General features: G+C 35.3%; 1 protein-coding gene across 22 annotated transcripts in view; it reads right to left on the reverse strand.

Annotated features, from left to right (window-relative positions):
* The window catches only part of ERC1 (ELKS/RAB6-interacting/CAST family member 1), a 539,792-nt gene that overhangs the window by 364,317 nt on the left and 161,498 nt on the right, over positions 1-13,977 (reverse strand). For all 22 annotated transcript variants that reach the window (XR_005379702.1, XR_005379703.1, XR_005379704.1 and 19 more), the window contains 3 exons: positions 4,377-4,514; positions 2,711-2,851; positions 1,205-1,345 (listed from right to left, as the gene is read on the reverse strand). Coding sequence is in view for 19 of the 22 variants with exons in the window: in XM_038576363.1 (XP_038432291.1) it covers positions 1,205-1,345; positions 2,711-2,851; positions 4,377-4,514 (420 nt within the window). In the remaining 3 variants the exon portion in view is untranslated. The remainder of the gene's footprint in view (positions 1-1,204; positions 1,346-2,710; positions 2,852-4,376; positions 4,515-13,977) is intronic.

Below are 13,977 nucleotides of genomic sequence, written 5' to 3' on the forward strand. Positions count from 1 at the left end.
ATATGCTAAAAGGAACGAGAAAATGGAATTACATAAAATGCTCAATTAAAAGGGGATAAAAAGCAAAACACAGATGAAACATATGGAAAACTACAGTAACAACCTCCTTTTTGGATTTAGGTGTTGAAGGCAATATATAGGAAAACATCAGTAATGAATTAAAATGAAAGAAACAATAATCCAGAATGAAACAAGGGAAAATATGAAGAGAAAAATGTCCATTAGTAAAACAGGTAATTGAAATAACAGTAGAGGAAAGCCCTCAACCTCCTCTACCCAAAGATAACTTTATTTTTTCTCATAAACCTAAATATAAAGCCCAAGATATAAGAGAGTATGTAACAAAGAGATAAAAAATAAGGGGTGCCTGGGTGGCTCAGTCAGTTAAGTGTCTGTCTTCAGCTAAGGTCATGATCTTGGGGTACTGGGATTGAGCCCTGCATTGGGATTCCTGCTCAGCAGAGACCCTGCTGCTTCTCCCTCTCCCTCCACTGCTCCCCCTGCCTGTGCACATGTTCACGCGTATATGTTCATGTGCTCTCTCTCTCCCCCCCAACCTTCCTGGTTGAATAAGTAAATAAAATCTTTAAAAAAAAAAAAAAAAAAACCAATATATGGAAAGAGAATGAGATTTAAAGTGTCAAGACGAGGCCATACGCTTTCTCATTAGTCATCAATATGAAATGAACTCAGTTAATGTAACTGCTCAAAAGTCATAGCTCCAATTCTCACCGAGTTGATAGCTCAGAGATTATAAATATGATAGTGTTTTTGAAAACTACAAATTGCCATATAAATCTTAGAGGGAAATAAAAGAAATGGAAAATAAATATCCATACCATATCCTAATATTCACCAGTATGGGTGACTATCACTGTTAAGTTATCTTAAGGAAGCTCAATATTAATGGAAGGAAAATATCACATAATTAAGATTTCTACACTGTATTCTTATACAGTTTGTCCATAAAGGAGCTGCATTTTTTCATCTTCCTCTGATCTGTCAATTTTCTAAGAGCTTAAGAATTCTCAGTAGCAAGATAAAATAGGACAAGAACATTAAGAGAACTGATGAAGGTATAAATGATATTTTGAACTTCAGGGATTATTACATCATTGGTAATTTATTACACAATGAGCACTATAGAGCTCTACTATATTCTTATCTAAAGCAAAGTAAGAAAAGTGGAAAATTTTTCTTTAACCTTTTTCAAATGTGATTCCATTTTCAGACACTCCTCCTTCTTCTGTTCCAAAGCAATTTCCAGTGTCTTAAGCCGTGAGTCCTTTTTGAGTCCTGAGGAAGCCAGGGAAGAGGCATGCTCTTTCAGATCCAAGAGTGAAGCCTGAAAAAAGTCACACACATGTAGAATAAATACTAACTACAAACAAAGTGGAAATGTAAATGTTAAAATTTATTATCTTGGTGGCTTGTAGTTTCTGTTTATTACTATTAGCTAACATTTCCATCTCAAGAACATTCATGAAATACAAAACAAAGCCAGCTTTAGCTTTCAAGGTCCTACTAAAGTTGAATTCCCAAGGAATATCAATTGAATTATAATTTAAGGAGTTCTATCAATACATATCCATTTCCATAAAATAAATGGAAGTAGATCAAGCTTTGTGAATATAAGTAGTCACTAGCAGTAGTAGTCACTACTTATTACCGTAGTAGCTACACTGACTTAAATACAAAATACTTTTCCCTTTTAAAAGGAAAGTTGATGGGATCCCTGGGTGGCGCAGCAGTTTGGCGCCTGCCTTTGGCCCAGGGCGCGATCCTGGAGACCCGGGATCGAATCCCACATCAGGCTCCCGGTGCATGGAGCCTGCTTCTTCCTCTGCCTGTGTCTCTGCCTCTCTCTCTCTCTCTCTGTGTGACTATCATAAAAAAAAATAATAATAAATAAATAAATAAATAAATGGAAAGTTGACTAGAAACTTAAATTTCCACATATTGTCTTAAAGATATTAAAAAGAAAATCTGAGAGTGTCCCTAAAGCTCAGGTATTATTACATGATCACAAGGCATTAGGTATTTTTACTGTTTAGGTCACATTAACAGGATATTCCAAAAGCAAGACCAAAGTATACTAAGTCATCTAATTGGTCAGCAATTACTTTAAGATTTCTCTGCCAATATTGAAATGCATTTTAAGAGCTAGTGTAGGGATACTGGGGTGGCTCAGCGGTTGAGCATCTGCCTTGGTCTCAGGGTATAATCCTGGATCTGAGGATCAAGTCCCACATCGGGCTCTGTGAGGAGCCTGCTTCTCCCTCTGTCTGTCTCTGCCTCTCTCTCTGTGTCTCTCATGAATAAATAAATAAAATCTTAAAAAAAAAAAAAAGAGCTAGTGTAAATAAGCTAGCCTCCATTTGCATATTCTTTTCATCTATCACCTTTCTTACCATTAGCACTGTATTTTTCCATTTAAAACTGCTTCATTTATTTTAGGATCTATGAGAATGTCATTAACAAGTAATAAATCAACTCATAACATATTGAAAGAGCTAAAGACTTAGGAAATGAATGATCTATTACATTTCTGCAAAGCTTCCCAAAATACCCCTTAAGGTCTTCTAAAAAAGCCTGCTATTAAGAAAATCTCGGTCAAATACATTTTTATAAGCATTATGTAAACACCAACAACAACATATACATACAATGCACTAAGCAAACCAAATCATTCTATTTTGGTAATCTTAACCTCTTTTTCTGAGAGGTCGCCTTGCAATAAGCTGACTTTTTCTTTCAAGTCTTTAAGATCTTTTTTGTAGTTATCAATTTCCTCTTGCTTCTCTCTCTCATCTCTGTCTCGCTGCTCCTTTAAGCGTTCAATTGTCCGCTCCTGATGAGAGAGCACATCAATATGTAAGAAAATTCCTTCCATACTTATCTCATATGACTAATTCAGCTTTTAACTGATAAAATTTCACACTTTCATGCTCCATTCAAAAGACAGTGGTAGGTTGTTAATAATCTACTTTTCATGGAATTCATCCTTCCTACCACTCTTGCAATAACAAAGATGTGGCTTTGTTCTTCTGATTCCTCTAGTTTTCTTTTCCTATAATAATCTCATATAGAACTGAAAGTCCTTATAGTATTCTATTGGAAAAATTACATTTATTCCAAGTATCCAGAAACTTTACACACACAAACACACACACACACACACACACACACACACACACACACACAGCTCTAAGGGCGGTAACAGATATTTCTTTTTTATACGTAATTCACATGTTGTCCACAAGGCAATGGAAAACAATTCACACACCAAAAATGGAGGAGATTTGAGAGATTATGATATGCTGAGTTTAAAGCATAAAAAGGAGAGGGGGAGAGAACCCATTAAAATTTCTGTCAACAGATACTCAGGCAGTCTAAAAGTTTAACCAATTCAGGTACATTTCTGGGTATTATTTCTGACTATATTCAGGGATCAAGCCTTTATCCCTGGCACATAGCCGATAGTATTGTGAGTCCAAGAGGCTTAAGGAACAGTGATCCTGTTCCTTTAAAAAATCCAATTAAAATGCCCTACCAAAATTCCTTAAACTTCCTTTCAAGACATTAACACCTATCCAACTGGGCCACTTATTGAGTTAACCACTCCTAAAAATCGGGTTTGCTCATAAACATAAAATGAAGTAGCAAGGCCAAGAGTAGAAAAATACCAAGTATATTATGTTAATAACTAAACCCCAGGACTATACTAGGTACCAATATGGTACAGTAAAGAAGAACTAATTATATATTGCTTCCTGGTGGTCAATGTCTGATATTCTCATATCCTCAAATTCTAGTCGATGAGATAAATAAAAAGAACTTTTCTTTTTCTTCAGAAGATAGTAAATGAGAATATATGGCTTAATCTTTAAAAATTTTAGCCACTGGAGGTGCTTGGGTGGTAGTTAGTTAAGTGACTGACTGACTCTTGGTTTTGGCTCGGTCACAATCTCAGGGTGGTGAGATCGAGCCCTAGGTTGGGCTCCTACCTCAGTGTCGAGTCCGCTTGAGTTTCTTTCCCCCTTTCCCTCTGCCGTCCCTACCCTCTCTCTAAAATAAATCTTTAAAAAAGAAAGGAAAAAGGAAAGGAAAGGAGAAAAGGAAAACTTTCAGCCACTACCCTCTAGTGTGGAATCCATCTTGCCTAACAACAGATGCTTACAATGACAAAAACAAAATAAAAACAAAATGAATTTTCTATCCCCTTATACTATGTCAGAAATAGTACAGAAAGCTCTTTTCTCTTTTGCCCTAAGATATTCCTTTTGCCTTTTATATCCAAGTCTCATTGCCAGAGAAAATTTTAGATTAATGAGAAAGCAGAGGAAATGTGTCTAGAAAGAAGCCAAATCACTCACTTTCTCTGCAAGGGCCTCCTCCAAAGTCGTCAAGGCAGTGTCAGTGTTGGTAGTGTCAGCCTGCAAGGATTTGACTCGTTCTTTCAAGCTGCTCATTTGCTTTTCCTTATCTCTAAGTTGCTCTTGAAGATTTTCAATCTGAGTATGGAGGAAAAAAGGAAATTAACAGAAATACATATAATCACAATAAAAATCATTTTTAGTTGGAAACAAGTAGATTAGGGTTGTTCTGAGTGTGTGTTTCACAGAAATTCAGTGCTAAAGGCTTCATAACTTCATTGCAAAATTTTAAAGCCAGAATTTATAGCCAGAACAGAGAAAGGACACACATATAGCTATGGACATGCGTGCATAAATAAATCTCTAAAAAAAAAAAAAAATAAGGAAAACAGCTAGAGAGAAAAGACTCAACATATAGAGATGAGATTGAGAGAGGAAAGACATGAGAAATGGGATTACCTCAATAATGACACTGTAAATCATTTCACAGTGAATTGAGGATTAGAATAACAAGACAGTAAGAAAGACAAATCAGCTGTATAAAGAAAAATTATTCTTAAATGCTTGTTTAAAAAAATATATTTTATATCACCTTTTATCTAAGCAGAAAGCATTTTTCAATGAAATTCCCAAACAAAACAAAAAACAAAACAAAAAAAAATCAATGAAATTCCTTATTGCAGTCATTCATTTCTTCATACACATTTGTATGCATTCATTTACTCAAGGAAGTATTTACTCAATTCTTTATTATATTACCAGGCACTAGTGGTACAAAGAAAAATGAATACACCGATTTTTATTATGTTATAAGATAAGAGAACTTACCATTATGTAGCTGAATCCAAGCTATGGATGGCCCCATGTATGATCTAAAGAGCACAGATTTTATTCTAGACAGATGGGAACCATTAGGTATTTAAGCTAAGAAATGGTCTGGTCAGTATTTTAGATGGGTAATTCTGATGGCTGTGGAGAAAAAATTTAAGGGGACTTGCATAGAGACATGGAAAATAATTAGAGCTTATCAATTCAGGTAAGTGATACTGAAGATTAAATGAGCTAAGAGAGATGGAAAAGAGGGGATGGGTTTGAGAAACATTATAAAGATAGCATGTTATCTGGGAGATTCAAAGTACACATAATGAAAAATATTGAGCAAAAAATATGAAGGAACTAGAGAAAGATAGTCTTAATAAATGAAAAGAAAATAAGGCAATTACTGTAGAACTCACAAACTTCATTCACTCACTCAACACATACTTGAGCTCTTGCTATATGTCAGAAACTTTTCTAGGTGTTGAGAATATAGAAGTAATCAAAACAGATAAAAATCCCTATCCTCAAAGAGATTACATCCTAATACAGAAGACAACAAATGAATGAAATAAACAGTATGTAGGATGGTAATAAGTTCTATAGAGAAAACTCAAACAGAATAGTCTCCTCTTGAGCTAATACTAAAGCTAACTAGTACATTTTACATGGCTTTCAAAAAGCAACATAAATGTCATCTCCTTTGAAAAGATTTTCTTGCTCCATGAGAACAAAATGCTCTTTGTACTCTATCACAATACACGTTATATATACATACACACTCTCCATTCCTTCATCTATCTATATGTTTATCACCTTTATTACTATTTATCCAATCTATATACATATTATAACACTAATCCCTGATCATATTGTAATTCTTTGTTTGATTCATATCTCCACAAGGGGACTGGATCCTGCCCCTCCCTGTTTTCTATCTTCATATCTGGCACACAGTAGGTATATAATAAATATTGCTTCACTAATCAGTAAATGAATAATATAGATGCTTGCACTTTTAAAAACTGTATTTAGGCATACACATAAACTCCTGAAACGAATTGAACTACAAAAGAAGCCTAGATATTGGCTAACAGACACATGAAAAGATGCTCAATATCACTCATCATCAGAGAAATACAAATCAAAACTACAATAAGATACCACCTCACACTGGTCAGAATGGCTAAAATTAACACAAGAACAACAGATGTTGGCAAGGATGCAGAGAAAGGGAAACTCTCTTACATTATTGGTGGGAATGCAAACTGATGCAGACACTTTGGAGAAGAGTATGGAAGTTCCTGAAAAAGTTAAAAATAGAACTACCCTACAACCCAACAACTGCACTACTAGGTATTTACCCAAAGGATACAAAAATACTGATTCAAAGGGGCACCTGCACCCCAATGTTTATAAGTATTATAAGTTTATAAGCATTATAAGTAGCCAAATTATGGAAGAAGCCCAAATGTCCATCAACCGATGAATGGATAAAGAAGATGTGGAGGGCAGCCCCGGTGGCTTAGTGGTTTAGCGCCGCCTTCCACCCAGGGCATGATCCTGGAGATCCAGGATCAAGTCCCATGTCAGGCTCCCTGCATGGAGACTGCTTCTCCCTCTGCCTGTTTCTCTCTCTCTTTCTATACCTCTCTGTCTAATAAATAAATAAATAATCTTAAAAAAAAAAAAGATATGGTGTGTGTGTATACACACACACACACACACACACACACACAAACACGAGAGGAATATTATTCAGCCATCAAAAAGAATGAAATCTTGCCATTTACAACAACTTGGATGGAATGAGAGGGTACTAAGCTAAGAGAAATAAGTCAGAGAAAGACAAGTACCATATGATTTCACTCATATGTGAAATTTAGGAAACAAAACAGATGGCTATAAGGGAAAGGAAAAAAAGAGACAAACCATAAAAGAGACTCTTAACTATAGAGAACAAATTGATGGTTACCAGGGAGGAGGCAGGTGGGGGGATGAGCTAAATGGGAAATGGATATTAAGGAGGGCAGTGTGCTATAAGTGATGAATTACTAAATTCTACACCTGAAAATAATATTACACTATATGTTAACTAACCAGTATTTAAATAAAAATTTGAAACAAAACAAACATCAAAACAAAAGAAGCCTAGATACAATGTTCAGATAACTTTCTGCTTTTATCAATTTAGTATAAACTCGTTAAGGAACTGTCTGATTCTATAGGGAAAGAAACATCTTCTCTAGAGTCAATGAGAATTCCACAAGCAGAACAAACAAGCTATGCAAAAAGATCTGGTAAATTCAGAATAAAGTACTGTAAATACTGTGTAAGGCTTAGATTTTTATTTTTTAACAAAGAAATAATCATACAGGTAAAACCACTAAAATGTCTGAAATGGGCTCCAGTCTTTTCCGTGCCATTAAAAGTACAAAAGCTACTGTCAGAGAAAAGACCATCTCAGGTAAAAATCACTTGTCTTCCTTTAATCAGACACTACTATTAAAATCTCATATGGATCAATACTTAGGTTAAATTCACAATCAATAAAAAGAATTTTCCCACTTAAAAATCTAATACTCCATATACAAAGAGAATGCAATGCCCTGACAAGTTTAACCAGCTATGCATGTCATTCCAGTTGCTAACATATAAACTTTAATCTTTTCTTTGGTATAATTACACTGCCAATGAGACTTTCTTGTCAAGAAAGGACAGTACAAGAGCCATTATTTAAAATGAAATTTCACAGAATCAACCAAGTTTTACATATAAGAAAACAGCCCACCTAAAATACAAATAGCGCTTACATGCATCATAGACATAACCACCCTTCTTTCTCCCCCATCATGAGAATTTAAGAAAGAAATTAAGTTAAACTGCTAACAATACCAGTCATATAATTTAAATGTAGTCACACTATTATAGGAATCCACTATTCTTTGCTGGTCAAAACTTTTTACAATATACTCAGGTGCAAAAGCTACTAAACTTGGTAAAATCCTCATTAACTACTTTTCCCTAAGCTATGTTCTGTTTCAATTACCCAGATGTCTAAACAGAGTGTTGAGTTGGAGGGGAGGAAAAGGATGCCTATTCACTTCTAAAGAGGAGGAATAAACATTCCATAAAGAAAAGAACTGACGAAATGAAAGACAGTGGACAGTAAAACTGTCTCCTTTGGGCAAGTTTCCATCAGCAAGGAAGACCTGAAATAGACACAGTTATGTACAAACTAGCTGGGTAAGCAGAATAAACCCAAAGATGCTGTGGGGGGGTACATGGGAGAAGGTGTATATACAAAACTACTTCTCGTTTGTTTACCTAGCAACATGATGGATAACATGAACCCTACTGAAAGCTGCTGGGTTTTTTTCTTTTCTTTTTTTTTTTTTTTTTTGAAAGCTGCTGTTATACATCCTCACTTTGGTTGAGATTCAAAATCATGTTCTCACCTGATGTTGAAGATGTAAAAGCTGATCACCCAGGTGGTGTCATATCATGGCATTTCAGTATTAATTATGCAATTTCTTTCTTTCTTTCTTTCTTTTTTTTTTTTTTTTTTTAAGATTTTACTGGGACACCTGGGTGGTTCAGTGGTTAAGCATCTGCCTTTGGCTCAGGGCGTGATCCCAGGGTCCTGGGATCAAGTCCTGCATCAGGCTACCTGCAAAGAGTCTGCTTCTCCCTCTGCCTGTGTTTCTGCCCTGCTCCCCCTCTCTCTTTCTCTCCCCCTTTGTGTGTCTCTCATGAATAAATAAAATCTTTCAAAAAAAAGAAAAGAAAAGAAAAATACTCCGTTAAATATACTCAGACTACCTGCAAAAACAGAAACAAAAACAAACACAAAAACAAAACCACCTCTCCATTTTGTAGGAATAGAAACCACAGAATCCCTAAAATAACAATGTAACAATAACAAAAAATAATAATAATGGTGGTGATGGTAATAACAGGTAATAACTAACACTTAAAAAGAACAGTTTTCTTTTTAAGTCAGGCATTGTTGTAAAAACTTTATACATAACAACTATTTAAGTATCACCAGAAGACTATGAGATAATTACTAGGCAATCTACCTCTAGAATCCTACTCTTTTCTTTTTTTTAGGATTTCATTTTATTTATTTATTTATTTATTTATTTATTTATTCATTCATTCATTCATTCATTCATTCATTCATTCATGAGAGACACAGAGAGAGAGAGAGAGAGAGAAAGGCAGAGATACAGGCAGAGGGAGAAGCAGGCTCCACACAGGGAGCCCGATGTAGGACTTGATCCCAGGTCTCCAGGATCAGGCTCTGGGCTGAAGGCAGCACTAAACCGCTGAGCCACCCAGGCTGCCCTAGAATCCTATTCTTAATCACTATGCTATAAATAAGTTCTGTGATGAAAAACAAACAAACAGGAAAAAGAGTCATATAAATGACTCAAGCATCTTTACATTAACCATCCCTTATTTTTAAATAGTGTTTACTAATAAACATAGTACATTATTACTATGGTCACTTATATGTTATCCTCTACTGAAGGAATGAAGGGTAGAGGAGGTAGCAAACCACTGCAAATGCAAAAGTACATCTGCCACGAACATATGTCCAAACTCAATACACTCAAGCTAGTGGGCAAAGCCAAACACACTTGATGTTCAGGATTTCAGTATCATGAACCTAATTAAAACAGTCTGTGTAGCCTGACTTCCAAGGCCTAAAAAGCAGCTAGCATGGACTAGAACACACTTGACAATGAAACTGTTAAAAAGATTTTCTCTTACTGTTTTTAATCATATTGAAAATTAGTGACTGCTGCAGAAAATGACATATTTTATATTCTTATGGGCTTTTTTCCTACTTTCCAGAAACCCTGATACAGAAAGAGATCATGACGTAACTACTAGCATATATTCAATATTTGCATGAATATAATTTTATAGAGATCAAAGGAATTGGTGTTCATTCTCTATGTCTATATCCGTGATGATAAATAGGAGGGGAATCAATCAGGTTTACACATATAGTTTATTATCAGAGAGAACTAATTAAGAATTCACAATTTTTTAAAAGGACTACTTACAGAAAGATGACATTTCCTTCTCTAATCATAGTATAGTTTAGTTAACTGGGTTGTAAAAAAAAAGAAAGCAGAAATAACATAATTATTATATAAAGCCTTTTTCTCCTCAATTTTTATTTTACGAAGAGAGAGAAAATGTATAAAACAAGAGGAAGACTAAGGCCAAATGCATGCTACTTGTGAATTTATCAAAGCTGCATACCAATTCCACAATGGCACAGATTTCTTGACATCTTTTGTTTTGGTTTTATCAGGCTTGCCAGTTGTCAGAACTATCATGTTTCAACGTGGGTGATTTATTCTTAGTCAAGTGGAACTGATTACTCCGTTTTTGAGGTTCTAATCACTGAGTAAAGGTAAAAGAGACTTCCTCTAGGATACAGTTCTAAGGACAAGGAATCCTAAAACACTTCTTGCAATCACCTAGCTACTTTAAACATCATTTCAAGAAAATGTTTAATGCTGTCTCCACAGTTGTTCTAAGTCATCAGCATCAACTTACTGTGTGAAGCAAGTTACTCTGGCTCTGACCATTGCCTACTTTGTTAATGGTACCTTCCAGTATCAATTATGTATGCATGAACTATCATAATATCAAGAGAAAAAAGGAATCTACAATAATTAATAAAATATAAAAAGAAAAAATTCACCAAGTACCCTAATTTCTAGGCAAATGTTTATCTACTACCCTATGCTCTGGCAAAAAGTATCAAGTGGGCACAACTATAATTTACCAAAATGAGTTTTTCCATTTATATTGGCTTTTAGATGTTACTTGTCCAATCATGTGGTTCCAGGGATTAGAAGACAAGAACAAAATCATAAGAAACCCTAAGCAATGTTTTAAACTGTTTAAAATGTTTAAGTTGTGAAAGGCTTCCATATCTATACTGGCAATTACTATTTATGGTCTTTAATAAGCCCAGCAAAGATTCTGGTGGATAACCAATTATTTCTTTGGTTGAGTTTCCTGCTCAACTGTGCTACTCTCTCATCATGTAAGTTATGGAACAGATTACTGTAATGAAAAAATAGCTGGCTATGTCACCTTGGGCAAGTTACTTGATCTAATTACTATAAAACAACACTAACGTTGCTTTTAATTCTAAAATACAACTGTATTCTTGGCGGGGGGGAGCTGAAAACATTAAAAAAGTAATAAATTTCATAGAGTACCACTATATTTTATCTTAAAAACTGTTCAGTTTGGGACAGCCCAGATGGCTCAGCGGTTTAGTGCCGCCTTCAGCCCAGGGACTGATCCTAGAGACTCGGGATAAAGTCCCACGTGGGACTCCCTGCATGGAGCCTGCTTCTGCTTCTCCCTCTGGCTGTCTCTCTCTCTCTCTCTCACTCCTCTCTCTCTCTCTCTCTCTCTCATGAATAAGAAAATCTTTGAAAAGAAAAAACACTGTTCAGTTTGAACTATACAAAAAGTGTAGGTATGACCTTTAGGAAAAGACACTAAGAGTCTACTGCTCCTGACATTTTATTAATTGCTGAGAGGGAAAGTTAAGCTTCCTGATACATTTGCTTATGGAACAGATAATGGAACTAGGGACCTCTTGAGTTAAAATAACTGGATAATGTGAAGCAAAATCTGAGGAGACCAAAGGTCACTGCTAGTGAAGCTCTGCTTGGTAAACAATTCTATAAATGTCTTAAATACTATTTTACTATGCCTGAGCTTCTGGTGCTAAAAACCAAAGAAGATCTATAAATGCACGATGACAGGCAATCATTCTGAGGCAGTGACACTGGTGACATTGCACTTAGGAACTCAACTCACGTCATCTGTATAAACGATATCCCTTTACGTTGCACAATAAAAATGGCTATCTAGATAGAACAGTCTTACATCTAATGGTTCAGTACATCTTAGTGATGAAAGAACCTAGTATTTTTAAATAACAAATTAAAGCAGACATACTAGGCTTAGTTTTGAAGAAAAAAGCAATCATGATTTTTGTTATTAACAATAACAAAGCCGAAAAAAATCAAAGACAAAACATCAGGTGGCTAGCTAAGTTACACCTGTTCTACCCACTGAATGGAATATTATGCAACCATTACAACCCATATACTTAAGGATTAATTGGGGATATGGAAACCTATTTATGATATACTATAACACGAAAAAGAAAAGTTACCAAAAAGTATGTACAGTATTATCCCAATTTGAAGGAAGGAAAAGTTTATTTTTACATAGTTTTCCTTGTCATAGGGTTCTCATCTTTTTCAAATATTTAGAATAGACATACATCACTTTGATAATAATAACAAAAGCAATAATTTTCTAAATGCTATCCAAAAAAGACATCTTAGGATTTGTGATAAGTAATTCAATTAGGATTATGACAAGACGAGTTTTCTTATCATATGTACTTATCAGCATGTGCAATCTCTAGGGATTTCTGCAGGACGTGTAAGCAACTCTTCATTTAACCTACACCTTCCTAGGTTCATACTGTGTGACCAAACAAATCAAGTTTTGGGTGGTTTCTGCAAAGCTAAAACAAGACTGGGAGACCACTAAAAAGTTCAAAGAAATTCAGATTTCCAAAAACCACTGGAAATATCAGGTCTGAAGGGAATACTAATGAGATGCTTCACATATTTTCAGTTTAAATTCAAGTTCATCTCATTGAACTTTTATGTTAGCTAAGCCAATTTTTATGGCCTGAAGTAAGCTAACTTGTACTAATAATCAACCCTAGTGTGAGAAGGATGGGTTTTCCAAGAAGCAGACCTTGAGACAGATTTCACTATGCAAGAAGTTTATTAAAGGGTGCACTTTGGATCACTAAAAGTGGAAAGGAAGGGGGTTGGGGGACAACAGGATTGTGCAGGGGGAGAAATTCAACTGCCACAAAGTTCCAAAGAATTCAGACAACCCTTGAGGAGCTCTGAATCTGGGATGATCTTTCAGAGTTGTCTCAAGTCAGGACAATAGATTCAATTCCTTGTAGCCTACAGAGATCAACCACTGGGACTTCTATGCCCTTATGCAAGGGAAGTCTCTAGCCAAGGCAACCTCCACAGGGGCTAACAACTAAGGACTGTGTCAACAGCACTTCCAGCACCGGGGCAATTACATCCTCAACCCTCAGGGGGCCTGAGGATACTCATCACAGTATCCATCATACCCAGCAGCTATCCTCTTTCTAGTTAAATTACAGTTAACATGAAATTGTTTGTATTTGAACAATTGATCTTGTATTTGAACCACACACATAATTTTATGTTACAAAACACAGAAGCCTTTTTTCCAAACTTGTTTGTTTCACAAATGGTGGACATTTTTAATCAGGAGTCCATGGTTGGCAGGGATGTATGATATCCCAGTCCACATAAATGAGCTATATACATTTTTATATGGAAAGAGCCCACAGCTTTCATCAGATTGTCAAAAAGGTAGGGGGAGTTAAAAATCATTCATCAGTGGCATTCTTTTCAAATATCCAGAATACTGTTTAAAATGAACAGCCATCTCACTTAAAATTGTTCACTTAGTTACTTTATAAAAATACTGTGTTACCAAATTTGCTGAGTCTAAAATAAGAGTCTGGCCTGAGAGAGATGTAGGGAGAATGGATCCAAACAACAGTTCTTTGTCTATATACAATGGAAATCTAAGGATCTTATCAAATTTAGTAAATTTTCCTTGGTAGATTTGGATAAATTTTCTAATCCAAAAAAATTCCTTT

The sequence above is a fragment of the Canis lupus genome, chromosome 27 (genome assembly GCF_011100685.1).
Source record: "Canis lupus familiaris isolate Mischka breed German Shepherd chromosome 27, alternate assembly UU_Cfam_GSD_1.0, whole genome shotgun sequence".
NCBI classification, from domain to species: Eukaryota; Metazoa; Chordata; class Mammalia; order Carnivora; family Canidae; genus Canis; species Canis lupus.